Source organism: Lissotriton helveticus, chromosome 3_1, assembly GCF_964261635.1.
Source record: "Lissotriton helveticus chromosome 3_1, aLisHel1.1, whole genome shotgun sequence".
Classification (NCBI taxonomy): Eukaryota; Metazoa; Chordata; class Amphibia; order Caudata; family Salamandridae; genus Lissotriton; species Lissotriton helveticus.
The window spans coordinates 808,928,715-808,944,895 of NC_136061.1; the positions used below are offsets into that span (position 1 = coordinate 808,928,715).

General features: G+C 47.5%; 1 protein-coding gene across 6 annotated transcripts in view; it reads left to right on the forward strand.

Moving 5' to 3' along the window:
- The window catches only part of GTF2H1 (general transcription factor IIH subunit 1), a 482,809-nt gene that overhangs the window by 251,514 nt on the left and 215,114 nt on the right, over nucleotides 1-16,181 (forward strand). For all 6 annotated transcript variants that reach the window (XM_078681075.1, XM_078681072.1, XM_078681073.1 and 3 more), the window contains exon 11: nucleotides 8,591-8,708. In XM_078681075.1, coding sequence (XP_078537201.1) covers nucleotides 8,591-8,708 — 118 coding nt within the window. The remainder of the gene's footprint in view (nucleotides 1-8,590; nucleotides 8,709-16,181) is intronic.

Consider the following 16,181-nt stretch of genomic DNA (forward strand, 5'->3'; position numbering starts at 1 on the left):
AACAACGCTCGACTTTGAATTTTTCAGAGCCTGCTTTGATGGTTTGTTGTACACTTCATTTGGTATTTCTTTGCTCTGTCACCTCCGAGACTGTGTCTTGTCTACAAGTTTGAGGCCAGAGATATTAACATGGTCCACCCTTCAGGGACCATCTTGGTACATTACGACTTATGCACCAGAGACATGACTAACTATATTTTGTGTACTGTCTGTTTGTACCCCCTTCCCCTCTCTCTCTCTCTCTTGTTGTTTTAGATTGGACCACCGCAAGGCACTAAATCATTTGAGGAAGCCATCTCTAATACGTCCTAAAGAAACACTAGGGATCTCCTCCTGAGACCATTAAAAGCGCGAAACATGCCGACCCAGTCTACCTCACTCATACAGTTGCATAGCATCTCATAGCTACTTGGGGCCTTATAACCCTCTAGCAGCCACTACCTTTTTGTTTTTTTACCGGGACAGAGGGATCTCTATCATTAAATATAATCGACACAGATACCCTTTAGCCACTTTTAATTCACTCATCATTTCACAAGCACTACCTTGCACTCCTCATACAGCTTGAAAACAAAGAGATCTCTGCCAAAGCGACCCTTCGGGGGGACCGTAGGGCATTGCAGCACCGGCCTGACTAGGAGCCCTATGATGTAGCATGACATCCCTTAGGATGTGTGAGGGCTCCACGTAAAAGTCAACTTGACTTCCCCTCTTATCTCTCTAAAATTACTCCTTCTGTTTTCTCTCAGGAACCCACCCTTCATTTTGATTGATTATTTGGGAGCAAGGGCACTGGTCCTTCATCAATCTCCTTGTCCCCCACCTTTTTGGTTGTTGTAGCTGAAGTTAGCACCCCTTACTTGCAGGAGTCCGATCGATTGATCCGATTTTACTCAAAGGCTTGGGAATTCTCAAGAGCCAGCAAAACCCTTCTCATCACAGGCAGGTTAGCACTTCAATTGCGTTTAGGTCCAGTTCAGGGCCAGACGAAGGAAGAAACCCCAGTTAAAGCCTCACAAAGTTAATTGTCATGGACCCACAGATCTCTCCATCACGCTCACCTCTCAAGCAATGCATGGCACCTGACAAGGTAGCCTGTCATCTTCTGCTATTTCTCTGCCACCATAGGTGCTACTCCTCGTCCCGAGCTCACCCTCTACTGATCAGCATTGCTGTAGTCCAGCACAAGATGCAGTTATACTGATTCTGTACCACCTTTAAGTTCAAGACCCTGAAAATTGAATTAAAATTGGTCCTCATGGTATATATTTTTTACCTGTAGTGTCACATCTCTGCCAGAGAAGCCGCATGTCTGCCTGTACTAAGATATCTGCATTATTAACTTATCAGCTTTTCACACTTAACAGGAAGTCTTTTTGCACAGTTTAAACAAAGATTGTGAGTTAAAAAAGAATACCAGTAACACAATAGCTCATCCATCATTAGAAAGTATTTAATTTGAAATCCATGGCCTACCACACATTAGACCATTAGGCTGCACGAGTGTCTACTGTTTGTTACATCCAAAGTAGAACTCAGACAACCGTCGATCTAGAATTTTGTAAGGTATGTATATTTCCAGTTTTTTTCTCTCCTTTATACCTATTTCTAGGTTTTGTTTCTTACTGTTCTTCTGCCAGAACCAAATTGAACATTTTCTAACAGTCTACAAGGATCCCACTAGTGTGATTGAAGGTGGGAGAATTGAAATATTTCATGTTGCATAGTAAGGATACACCGTTTGTTATTGTCATGGGATTGCCCTCCACAGAAGATTAATCCGGTTTATTAGACCGTTTACTTGCAAGCAAATTGTTTAATACTCATAATACCTGCTGACCAAATTTCTTCCATTCCATACTTATTTGAATTGCATTACATTTGTTCCTGTGAGGTAAAAATGTGTCCTCTGTGGTATAATAAGATTCTTAAATGAATATTGCAATTTGACATTAAAACATTCTGGATTTCGGGGGCGTGGCTTGGACAGCAAGAATGGCGGACGTAGCCTAGTGGAGCTCCGTCCCCGCCAGCTAATTATCCGCCGATTAATCCTGCACATCCCGATTCACAGGGACCCCGAGGGTCCAATTCGGAACCGGAGACCAGCGAGCTGTCGCCGGTGGTTTTTTGGCCGGCAGTGTGCCCCGAGGGCTGTGCAATATAAATTCGAAGAGGTGCGACCGAGGAGGTCTGCGGCAGCCGGGGAGCTTGAGTTTGGCGATCCCGGTGGCGGCAGCGTAAGGGTGGCGGCGGCCCGGAGGGCGATCGGCCGATCAGCAGTGGCGGAAGTTCGACTGTCCCGGAGCAACCAGGGGAGTCCCCGGCTCCCGGGCAGGGGGTGCGGACCTCGCGGACGGCCCGGAGAGAGGTGTGGAGCGGAGGGACCCGGTCCGCGGGCCGAAACAGCACAGCACCGGAACGGCGCCGCAGGTAGGAGACAGCCCTGCTGGGTGCCCCCGGGCTGGAAGTCGCTGGGTGACGCTACAAAACGGAGAGGGTAACGGGCTGGGAGTCCTGCCGTCCCTTTGGTGAGCAGGACAGTCAGGTGAGGCCTGCGCGGGCGGCCGCAGCCGGGGACCTCGATTTTTGTGTACCCCGCCCGACACCTGAACAGTAGCAGGGGGGACCTGGCCTTGGCGGACGCGGGCGGAGGATTGTGCAGCCGAATCTCCTACACCTGGGGCCCCCAGTGGAGTGAGTGGTGAGTACGGGAGAGACGTCTCCTGCGACAAGGTGCCCGGGGGGAGGATCGTGGGCGAGACAGCGGACAGCTTGCCCGGCTGGAGCTTGAGGGCCCTGGAGAGTGGAGTAGCCGTGGCAGCCGGGAAATAGAGACGGTCAGCGGAGTCTGCGGGGGGTGCCGCATTCAGCATTCCGGCGGTCGGTTTGGGCCTGGGACTGGGAGTGTGTACAACGCCCGGAGGTTCTGCGGAGGGAACCTGACATCGACGCAGTTAGGCAGCCATGACACGCTGAGCAGGTGGCGGTGGGGGAGGCCCCAAGCAAGGCCCGATGGACAAGTTTGCCGGGCCGGGGGGCAACGCTGGAGCCTCCGGTGGATCCCAGGCGGCAGGGCCAGACAATGCAGCGCTGATGGCGGCCATCACTCAGTCCCGTGATGTGCTTGATGCGAAGATCGGGGCAGTGGGGTCAGACGTTACGCTATTGCGCCAGGATCTGCGCAACGCGGTCTCCCGTATCACGGAGGTCGAGACACGCATCTCGGGGGCGGAGGATGATATAGTGACCCTTAAACGCAAAGGGGCTCATCTGGAATCCATCCAGAACGGATTGGCACACCGGGTGGAGGATGTGGAAGGGCGCGCCCGGCGCAACAACCTCCGCTTTGTTGGACTACCCGAGGGCTGTGAAAAGGGAGATATGGAGGGCTTCCTGACGCGGTGGCTGGAAAGCTGGATGTCGCCGGACACTCTTTCTCGCTGCTTTATAATTGAACGAGCACACAGGGCCCTGATGCAAAAACCGCCGGAGGGAGCGCGACCACGGCCTGTAATAGCTAAGCTCCTAAATTACCATGACCGGGACGTGATCCTAAAGCAAGCCAGGGCGAAAGAACCGTTGCGGTACGAGAATCACACTGTCATGGTCTTCCCGGACTATACCCGCATGGTACAACAGCAGCGCCAGTCATTTGCAGCAGCCAAGGCCCGCCTGCGGGATTTGAAAATACAGTATGCCCTTCTTTATCCGGCCCGGTTGAGAGTGGTGTTTCAATCCCGCACGCATTTCTTCGACTCTCCAGAAGAGGTGTTTCAGTGGACAGATGAAATTAGACCAGTGAAGGTCAACATATCCCAGCGGAGAGACACCGACTGCACACAGGATGAAGCACAGATGGAACCCCCTCGGGAGGGGCGGCGCAAGGGCAATTGGAGATCCAGATCAAGGCAGCGGTCGGCGTCAGATACGGCCTCCGAGACGGTATTGGGGGCGACCGATAGGCAGAAGAAGGGCACGTGAATTGAACTGAGAGACATTTAGTGGACTTACTGTTTCAGCCCTATGCTCCATTGAGACCCCGTCGTGGGACATATCGGGGGGCCTCGTCTATATGGGGAAGAGTGTACAACGTTGATGCATAAATGAAGGTTCCGGAGAACGCCTGGGGGGTGGCTGGGAATGGGGGGGATTCTAGCGGCGGGGGAGGGGTCCTTCTGGGTAGGTGGGTGGGTGTAGGTTTTAGAGCAGTTGTATAGGGGGATGGGGATCCATTGGTGGCGAGGGTCGTCGACTCCGCGTTTGGGGTGGAGGCCCTGCGTCACCGCAACAGGTACTTCATTGTTTCTTGGGGTATGGGGGAGGGATCCGGGGAACGGTTTGTTGTTGTTTCGGGGGGGGGTTTGCACGGTCTGGTCAATGTTCTGGTGGGGGTTGAGAACACGCACAGCGGGCAGGAGCAGGACTCATTGGATGCAAAGGGTACTGGATGTTGGGCCCGGATGATGGGGCTGTAGAGCCCGGGGACACACTTCGTGTCCTTAGTTGGAATGTAAGGGGCGTGCTGGACAAGATCAAACGGGGCGGTTCTGAAACAGGCCAAGAGAGTGGGGGCGGATATTGTACTGTTGCAAGAAACACACCTCTTGGGGTCTAAAACACTGTACCTTCAGAGGTTTGGCTATACACAGGTCTTCCACGCTGGATTTACCAGAGGGTCCCGGGGAGTAGCCATTCTGATACATCGAAGGGTCCCATATGTCCACTCCACACACTGGCTTGACACACAGGGTCCCTATATCTTTGTTCGGGGCACACTAGGGGGGGGAACAGGTGGTGATTGGTAGTGTGTACGCTCCGCCTCCTCTGCAGTGGTCCCTAATAGAAAAGATTTTGGCGGTGTGGGCAGAGATCCCAAATGGACTGGCGGTCGTTGGTGGAGATTGGAACGATGTGTTAGACCACACAAGTGATAGGTACAGGCCAGGAGGGAGTAGGGAGGCGACAGGACACACCAAATTACATGATATGATTAGAAATCTTGGATGGGTGGACACATGGAGACTGATGCATGGGGCGCGGCGGGAGTACACATTCCTCTCAGCGGTCCACAAGTCGTTCTCCAGGCTAGACTATATCTTTGTTCTCCTGGCAGCCCAGAATAGGGTGGAGGCCGCGGATATTTTGCCGCGTGGGCTGTCAGATCACTCCCCCACGACAGTTACTATAGGCCTGAATCAACGGCGGCTGCCGTTTCGCTGGCGTCTCTTGGTCTGGCACTTGCAGTTAGGGGGCTATCCAGCACATATGAGAAGGGCAATCGCGCAATATCTAGCAGACAATGTAGGGACAGTGGCGACCGAGGGGACATTTTGGGAGGCTATGAAACCCACGTTACGGGGCGTGGACATTGCCTGGTGCGCGGCGGCTAAGAGAAGGCGTAGGGAGACCCTGACTCAGGCCGAGTTAGATATCAGGGAATTGGAGCGACGTAGTGGACTGGATGGGGAGGGTCGACAGGTGGAACAGTTACTGCTGGCGCAGCAGTCCTATGCCTCATAGTTAATGGACGAGGCACGACAGATGTGGCTAGCTACCCGCAGCAGAGTGTACCAGTGGGGAGATAAATCAGGGATGATGCTGCATAGACTGTCAGGGACAGCTCCATGCTCAGACTCCCCCGAGGATTCTAGATGACTCAGGCTCCTTGATGACAGACCCCAAGTTAATTGCGGAGGGCTTTGCGGCATACTATGCGTATCTATACTCTCCACATGAAAGCATAGATGCGGACTTGGTCGCCAACTTTATAGACGACTTGCCGCCAAGAGCAATCATAGATGAAACCCGCAAACGCCTAAACAGGCCTCTGACGGAGGATGAATTGGTGGGTGGCCCTTGGGGAACTGAACACTGGGAAGGCTCCCGGCCCCAATGGCTTCCCCAGCGAATTCTTTAAGAAATTCCATCTGCAACTGGGAGCCCATTACAGGGCAGTAGTAGAGGAGGCTAGGGAACAAGGTAGTCTACCTCCGGACTGGAGACATGCCGAGGTGGTGGTGTTTCACAAACCGGGTCGACCCCCTGAGCAGTACGCATCATACCGCCCGATTTCTTTACTGAATGTGGAGGCCAAGGTTTTGGCCAAAGCGCTGGCCAATAGATTGCTACCATATATTTCCGACCTTGTCCACCCTGATCAGGCTGGGTTCATGCCCCGGCGGGCGACTCGGCATAACATCAGGAGAGCCCAGGTCGCGGTTGCGGCGATTCGGTCCTTTGGGGCACAGGCGGCGCTATTCCTGGCTGATATGGACAGGGCGTTCGATTCACTTAGTTGGACGTATCTGTTCTCGCTCTTGCCGCGCCTGAACCTAGGGCCGGTGCTTGTGTCTTATGTGAAGTTACTGTATACCGAGCTAACGGCTTCGGTTAGAGTGGCGGGGGCGATGTCATCAAAATTTGACATTCAGAGGAGCACCAGACAGGGCTGCCCCCTCTCTCCATACTTATTTGCCCTGGCCATGGAGCCCCTGGCGGCCTGGGTCCGGATCGATGCGCAGTTGCGGGGGCTTGAGTGGTCGCGGGAAGTGTAAGACCGCATCGCGTTGTACGCGGATGATGTCCTGTTCTTTTTGACGGATCTCAACAGATCAGGGCCCCGCCTGCTGCGTATATTGCAAATCTTTGGCGAAACCTCGGGCCTCTACATGAACCCCCGCAAATCTACGCACTGGGTACTGGGGAGTGGTCCGACACTGGGAGGCTGGTCGTTGGAATTGCAGAAAGCAGCAGGAGGCCTTAAATACCTGGGAGTGTTTTTGACGGAGATACCGGCAGTCGCGTGGGAGCGCAATGTAGCACCGGTCTGGGAACGGACCCAAGCGGACATTAAAGTATGGTCCCGGATGCCGCTGACCATTTATGGTAGATCGGCTATTTTTAAAATGGTGGCCCTACCCAGACTGCTGTATCAGCTACAAAATCACCAGTATCCGATCCAGCCCTCTTGGTTTAAACAAGTGGACTCCGCCCTAGGGCAATTCCTCTGGGCAGGAGGATCGATTAGGGTGGCGTTGCGCAATTGTTTTCGCTCAACATATTGTGGGGGGCTGGCGACCTCAGATGTTCTTTCCTACTACCAGGCGTCCCATTTATTAGTGTTAAATGATTGGTGGTATGGGGAAAGGAGCGACCCGGCCTACGCACTAGAGAGGCTACAGATGGAACCACGTACGCTCCACACATGGCTGTACGAGACGAGGGGGCGCAAGACCCTGCCGCCAGCGACACAAGTGGTCTTTGAGGTCTGGAGACGGGCATTGCGGCGGATGGGGTGGTGGCAGACCCTAACTGAGGAAACCCCCCTGTGGGGCAACGGCCGCTTACCAGGTCTGGCAGCCCTCTCCGGTTTTTCAGGCTGGGACGCAATCGGTATCTCCCGGTTGGGGGATGTTATGTCGGGAACAACGCTTAAGTCCTTCCAGGAGCTCAGCATAGAGTTTCACATGCCCCGCACGCAGTTCTTCAGGTATTTACAGTTGCGCCATGCCCTAGCCCCAGATCTGGAGGGCTTGACGTCCCTTCCTGAGTTTAGCCCACTGGAGGCCCGAGTCTTTATGGGGAACATAGACACAAAGAAAATCTCACGCATTTACCAGTCCCTGATCATACACTGCTCCTCAGACTTGCAGACGCTTAAGGAAACATGGGAGGCTGAGGTGGGGCCGCTGGAGGAGGAGGACTGGAATGAGGCGATGGGGGGACCCAGAGGGGCGGCCATATCGGTCCGTCTTCGTTTGATACAATTCAAATACCTTCACAGGGTGTACTATACCAGACAGAGGCTTTGGAGGGCGGGCCTGATTGGTTCCCCGGATTGTACTAGGTGTGGACAAGAGTAGGGGAGCTTCTTCCATACGGTATGGAGCTGTGAAATAGATTCTGGAATGGCGTCTGGAATGGTTTGGATGAGGCGCTGGGTTGGGTGCTCCCGCGCACGCCGCGGTTGGGGTTGTTGAATGTGCTGGAGGGGGTGGGTGGCAACATATATGAGACACCTGCTCTTACTGGGTCTCACTGTGGCCAAGAGAGACATTGCGAGGGCCTGGAAGGACCCGCAGGCCCCATCGCTCATAGCATGGAAAAGGGGCCTAGATTTCTGTATGGGGATGGAGAAACCCATATTCCTGGCTCGTGGCTGCCCCAGCAAGTACTTCAAGATTTGGAAAAGATGGGCCGAGTACAGGGGTATTTGGTTGGAGCCACAAGTGGAACCAGATCCTGATCTTGAGGCTTCAGTCCGCTCTGGTGTGGACTGTGTGTAGGACAGGACATGTTGAGTACCGTGCAGGGGGGGGGAGGGATCCGGGTGGGATGGAGTTTGGGATAGTTGGGGGGGGGGATAGGAGTTGGAAAGGGGGGAGCTGAGTTATGTTCATTGAGCCCGAGTTATTGATTCTGAACATAATGATGGATTACGCTATTGTTTATGTATGCTGGTGTCCTGCAGATACCTCTGGGGTACAGGGGTCTGCGACTTTCTATGTGATCTATCAATAAAAATGTGTTTTCAAAAAAAAAAAACATTCTGGATTTCAAATCTCTGCTTTCCCCATGTCTGACTTAGGTATTTCCATGGTCCAACACCAATTCAGTCTCAGAGATATGCAACCAGTCAGGATATGATTAATTCTTTTAATAGTATTAAACAAGAAATGGAAGACTATTTGCCTAAATTAACTCAGGTAAGAAATATGATTTTCATTGTATGTGCATAACCTCTACATTTTTTAACAATTCCTATTTCTGTTACATGGTTTTTGTTGTCTACTTTCAAGTCATATATGCCCTTTATAAAGGTTTCTTGGTCTTATGCCAGAGATTATCAAACTTTTTCTTGATTCTGTTTTTCTATAGTGGGTAAATATGTGTAATTTAGGGAAATACTGTAATAAAATGTTTTGTAAGTAAAACATGCAATCATTAATGTTTTTCCACTGTTGAGTGCCCCTTGTACTCCTCTAATAGTACCAAAATGTCCTGTTCTTGGAATTTTAATTTTTACGGCCTTGTATTGTCTTTTGGGATTGTTCTTTGACATTGGTGCTGTTTGGTATATACTTTGCTCTGCATCATGATGCAATGCATTTTGGTATAAGTATTACATTCACACCATGTGCTCTGCCCAACAGCCAATCATGTTAAAGTGCTATTGCTAGGCCCAAACACGTGTTTTGTGATTCTGCTAGATTCCTCTTTTTTGCCCCCTACCTATGAGGCCACGTCTGTAGGAAAGAATTCACTTGCAGAATAGTTGTAGTACAAGAGATCTGGCTCTCGCAAACTGTCACAAGTAGAACTCATTCTTCCTGGCCTTCTGATGTCTCTCCTTGCATAGTGAGCGAATGTACTCTTTCCCTACATGAGAAATTGTGGTACCCGGGGTGCGAAACAGTGGTGATTAGAGGTCCAGCCTGTTAGTTGCTGTATTACTTCTTTCGATTTTAGATCAAAAGAAAGCCCCATTCACACAAATATTTGCAGAATAATGGCAAACATGCTGACTGGGAATCCGAATCACAATTCACAAGAAATATTGTACAGTCTGTAAACTAAGCTTCCACTGTTAAGATGTGCTGTACTTGCTATTCATTGTGCAGGTAGTTATGAGGAACCCTGGAACCCTGTACTACCTACTTCCTAGTGCTCTATATATTAGTTGTTCAGTGATAAGTCTATAGTCCGGCAATAGCAGTTCTGCTTTGTTTGGAAATATCCGTTGCCACACAGTCTTTCGCACTCAGATGCCTTTGCCACTTATGCGCTTACCACGCATAGTTCGTATAGCTAAGCTAAATATACTATATGAATGTATGTATGTATGTATATATATATATATGTATATAAAAGTCAGTGCTCCCATAGGAAATGCGTTTTTGGTGTTGCTAATCACTTTGGCCTTGTTTGACGAACGTCCACAAAACTTTCCAAAAAAGTGCTATTTTCTCACTACTTTGTGCATTGAAAGTTTCGTGTTGATCTGTCAAGTGGGGGACCGATGCATTTTCCATGGACTTCTTTAGACAGGGCTACAGAAGAAACTACTGAACGGAATTACACTAAATTTGGCAGGAAGCTAGATCTTTGTCCACAAATTGCGTTTTTGCGGTTTGGTGCAAATCCGTTCGGTAATTTTGAAGAAATTAAGGTTAAAAAAATAATTGTATGTCAGCAAGTTAGGTCCTTCTGGGGCTCTCAGGAGCATAAGTTTAAAATTTGAGCATTCTGATTGACCCAGGAAGCTTTTTTTCCCCTTGGGCCATCTCGCTCCCCCGAGAGTCAGACTCCTGCGGGAGGGAGCAGTCTGATTTACTGCCAGGAACATGAGATAAATGTTGGTGGCAGCCGTTACAGGTCTTGGAGACTTAGTGCCATGTGCTGAAGTTTGAAGAAAAAAATAAATTTAAGGGGGCAGGGTAGGGATACCCTGATCCCCTAGGCCTCCTGTGCAGCCCCCTTAGGAACATACACCATTTAATCTCTCCCAGCCCCCCCCCCCCCACCCCCACCCTCCCACTCGGGCGAAAATACAAATGTTTGCCATGGAATTGAAGCAGAAAAAACATAAATTGCTGCCTGGGTCCACATTCTTCAATTAAAGGGAGAGGGGTGCACGCCCCGCTCCACAAGCCACTGTAGCCCGGGGTACCCATTCCTGGGGAATAAAATCCAAAAAAGGGAGGAGGCCACGTGGAGCCCCCTTCCTGACCCTCTAAAGGACATGGGGACCTCATCCCACAGGGACATTACTTAATTAAAAGGGAGGAGGGGGGGGCGCCTGTCCTTCCTACCGTAGCCTTCAATGGCCCCTGAGACCTCATTCCGGCTCACTTGCTGTTTCCAGGGAGCTCACCTTGGGAGACAGTAGTTGGTTTACCTGCCGTCAATACCATGGGGAGGGAAACTTGCTTGCTCATGTCTGGCAGGAGTGCATGTTATAGTTAGCTCTGCTAACAATAACTGATGAATTTTTGTGTATTTGTTTTTTTATTTGCCAATTCGTTAATGTTGTCCCTGACACATTCCCCTAACCATAACATTACTGTAACCCTTGATTTTTTTCAGTGTGTGTGTGTGTGTATATATCGTATGGGAAAGGGAAGGGGGTGGGTGGGAAGAGGCCGAGGAAAAGGAGACCAAGACGAGGAGGTGAGGGATACAGGAGGAGCGCAAGGATGGCAAACAAAGAGAACGCTGCGCTCGAATACACGGAAGTAACCAATGTATCAAATGACAATGCAACTATTATTAACTTGAGTTCTGTGGAGATAACAGAGGATGAAAAAGCAATATTGAGTCTGGGACTATCCTATTGTGACAGTAATGATTTTAATTATCCAAACAGTAGAATGGACCTATATCAATACATCCGTTAACTCAAGTTATTGAAAATGCATTCAGGAAAGCATACCAATATCCCTCAATCTGAAGGACATAATCCGGCCTCGGACAATGATATAATTATCTTAAGTGTCAACGATATACCGGCACTAGAAGACATGATAATCCTACTCGATGACACCATTCTGACGGAAAATGAAGAAATGTTGGGACTGGGATCTGGCTTAAAAGCAAGTGGTCACACACCTTTCAGAGCACCAATCAGATTTTTACCACAAACTGTTAAGGATAATCTGGACATCTTTGGGGAAAACGTAACAAGAGACCTAAAAAAATTGTATATAGCGGAAAACCAGAAAAAACGCAAAATGGATCCCAGGAAATCTTTATTTCACAAGACCGTGAAGAAACTACAGGATGAAGATGGACTCCTTATCAAACACTCTGATAAAGGGGGAAATGTTGTTTTGTGGGGGAGGGGGCAGTACAAAAAAGAAGCTCTTAGTCAATTGCAGGATTGTAGTTGTTATAGTAAGATCAATCCCAAAGAGTATGACAAAGTGATGATAGACTTCTTTGGTAGGCTAGATACTTGGAGGGATGAGGGGCTCCTGAGCTGGGATGAGCATACGTTTATCAAAAGAGAAAAAACGACCATCCCAGTATTTTACATGCTCCCTAAGATACATAAGAACCCCACTAGTCCACCAGGGAGACCAATCATTTCATCTTGTGGTAGTTTATTTGAAAATGCTTCCCGTTACATAGATTACTTTCTCAATCCAATAGCTAGGTCCCTTCCCTCATACATTAAAGATTCGACCGACTTTTTTTAAATGTATTTTTGACATCCGATGGGATAATGAAACCATGGTTCTATTGACACTATATATCTCTACGTTGTATACTAGTATTAGACCGGTATATGGTTTGAGAGCGAGCGAATATTATCTTAATAGAAGACCAGCTCGCTTTGCTGCCCAAAACAGAATGATCCTGGAACTGATAGAATGGTGACTCACAAAGAATATATTTTTATTTGGTAACGATTTCTTCTTACAGGAAAGGGGGACCGCGATGGGCACCTGTTTCACCCTGAGTTATGCCAACTTACATCTCGCCTGGTGGGAGGATCGGGAGCTCGGGGGCGGTCCCCTGGACCATTGGATTTATCGATGATGTCTTCGTGCTGTGGCAGGGCACGGAGGCGGACATCAAACTATTTATTGGTGACCTTAATCAAAATTCCATAAATGTGGAATTTGTGGGTCACTATAGTAAAACCACAATAGATTTTTTAGATGTCAGAATAAGTCCAAGTAATGATAAACTGGAAACAACAGTTTTTCGAAAAACGACTGCTGGGAATTCCGTTCTCCATGCGGACAGCGCTCATCCTGCCGCATTAATTAGAAGTATCCCCTTTGGGGAGTACTACAGAGCGAGGAGAACATGTAGCAGTGAAGAAGAATTCGACAAAATCGAAAAAGAGATGACCTGTAGGTTCATCCAAAGAGGGTATAAACCAGGAATTCTGAAAGGAGCTGCTAGTAAAGCTAGGAATCTAAACAGACAGAAGATTTTTATTTGAACCTTCAAGAACCAAAAAACAACAGGAACAGAATAAAATCCAGGGGAACAAGATTAACTCTAGATTTATCACCACCTTTAATGCAAAACATAAGGAAGTAAGATCAATTTTAAAGAAACACTGGTATCTTGTAAAAAATGATCCAGTGCTAGGTTCTAGAGTTCAGAAAAATCCCAAGATCACCTACAGAAAATCTAAATCATTAAAAGATTTAATTGTTAGTAGTGAATTTCTGGAGAAAAAGAAAGGTTCATTGAATTGGTTGAAACAGAAACCTGGTTTTAAGAAATGTACAAAGTGCAAGGCATGCAATCATGACATGAATCGAACAAGCCTTAAAACATTTTTTAGTAAAACCATTACCATCAGGAGTACCATAACTTGTAAAAGCAGTTTTGTTGTTTATTTGTTACAATGTTTGTGCCCTAAAATATATATAGGTAGCACGACTCTACCTGTCCATCAAAGAATTCTCCAACACAGGCGAGCAATTGTCAATCAGGACAGAACGTATCCCGTCGTGAGACATTTTGAGTCCCTTCACCAGAGTAACCCTGAGAGTCTGCAATATACGTGTATAGCAGAAGTCCCCAAGAGAAAGAGAGGTGGGGGACAGAGAAAGAGAACTCCGGAGGTTAGAGACATATTTTATTCTGGATTTTAACTGTAAGGAACCATATGGGCTCAATGTGGACGAGGATCTTTATACATGTCTGTCTTCAGGAATGTAGAAGAAAATAATAATGAAAACTGAAATCTAGATCTGCACTTGTAACCATGAACTGATTGTGTTTTTAACTAGGAATATTTTTCTTTTAACAGTGGTAGTAAATTGTGATGATATATACATGAAATGGACCAGTGTATTAAGCCTAATCTTGCACTTTAGGAATTATCATGCATTTGCACTTTATGATGGAATTGCGTTTTTAGTATGGATAAGTAATGGAATATTACATTGGTATAGAGTGAAACGTTTACTATAAGAGAGATGACTATAGTTTACACAAGCACTTGCACTTTAACTTTGGAGTACTGTATTAGAAACAAGTGAAATGTTTACATTGAGAAAATGAACAAAGTTTGCACAAGCACTTTCTTCTATATTATGGTTTACATAAGCACAATCACTTTCTCAAAGAGGACAATTGTTCTGTTTAGAGAATATGAAGTTTTATTGTGCGTAAAAAAAGTTTTTAAAAAAGGTGGGTTTTTTTCTCCATACCGAATTCTGTTTCTGTTGTTGGAAATGCATGTTAGAAAATGTAGTACTGGCACTTTTTAATAAGAAAACATTTTTTTGTGTAAGACTCAACAAAACACTGGAAATGGCACTTGCCAAAAAAATCGTGGGATAAACTTCAAGTATAAATTCTTTTAAGTAAGCACTAGCACTTTAATTGTAGGACGTATGCACATGGGAATTGATGAAATGAATTTTCCCAATTTATACAGCCAAAATGTGTAAAGGATGGTTAAAAAGAAAAATATCTTTTTGTAAAAATTGTGCAATAATTACGACTGCAATGAGGTTTTATGTCTAGTAATCATTGTGAAGTAACACGTTAAAATATGGCCGCCGTATTCTAGAGAACTGTGGTTTACTTCCAAACACTGAGTCCATTCTCTGTTTTTACTACCCCTGTGAAGTGTATTTTAATCAGGTAACAATGGTGGTGAGACAACGTGAGCAAGGGAGCGTGACTCCCGAAACGCGTAGATGTAATTTGTCATTTTAAATAAAATAAAAGGACTTTCACAACCTACCTTGGAGTGCCAGATGATTTACTACTGTTGGAGATAAATCTTATAATCAATATATATATATATCTTTTGGAGGCGAAACGCGTCATGGCGGATGGCTGGCGAATGATTTTCACAATAAATCACTGAAGATTTTCACCAAATCTGGGCTTACTCAGTTCTTTTCTGGTGAGGAAAGACTTTGGGATAACGGTTTCGTTTGATATATATATATATATATATATATATATATATATATATATCAATCAGACATTGCGTCTGAGCTGACCCCAGGGATGGGGTCCCCATGGCCATTACTGGCTAATTGAGGGGGCCTCACTGCCCCCTCCCTTAAAGTAATCAGCCCCTGGGTGCAAGCTCACCTGGGCCTTTAATAGGCCCAGGTGCAATGTAGCCTTCCACTCTATATTTTTACGAGTGCCACATGGCCCCCTTCACAAATCTAATTTTGGCACCGGGGGGGAATCCCCGGAGCCGTTAGAGGATCGGGGAGGGGGCCATGGGGCAGCTCCTGCACATATAAATACATTTACTCCCAGGAGTAGGCTCCCCGGCGTCTCTGCTGGCTTTTACGGGGGTGGGAGGCATGCAGCCCCAGGATTAGTCTCCCCCAGGCATAAACATAATACATGCGGCTCAAATGCCATTTTTAATTTATTCTTTTTCACGATCCCGCAAGAGTTTCGGGGAATTGCAGCATTATTTGCCGATTGTATTTTTTTGGTTTTTTTTCCCCATCTCGTTTCTTTATTTCGCCCCGTGGGTCCCTCTGCCCCTCGCCCACTGGGCCTAGCGGGTCAGGGTATCCTTACCCTGCTACGTTATACTATTTTTTTTTTCCATTTCAGGACAGGGTAATAAGTCCTTGAATCCTGTAGTGGCTGCCAGCAAAAACAAAATCTCATGTTGCTGGCAGCCAATCTGAGAGCTCGTTCCCGCAGGAGTCCGACTCCTGCAGGCATCAAGATGGCAAAAGTGCTATGTGTTAAGATTGTCGCTCCCACAAGTCTCTAGAGATTCTCGTGGGCCTAACCATCCAGATGTACAATTCTTTTTCAACCTTAATATCGCAAAAACTGCGGAACGGTTTAATCCAAATCGCAAAAAGCACAATCTGCGGACCACAATCTTGCTGAATTCGGTTTAATTCCATTCCGCAGTTTTTGCTCTAGGTAGATTAACTTTTTGGGGGGCAGAGTTTTGTGAAGATTTGTCAAACTGGACCAAAGGTATTTGCAAACCAAAAAACTTTCTTTTTATTGGAAAACAGGCCTAACTATAGCTGCCTAGTGGCAACTGCCACTAGGTAATATCTATCTCCATCACTACAAACCCTTTCCAGGATAGAGTGCTGCATAAATTATGCAAAAAAAGCAGATGGCTCTGGGTAGTTCCTAGGTTTAGGTGGAGTGCCGCTACTGAATAGAGCACCCTTAAACACCAGCGACCCTCTTAATTTGCT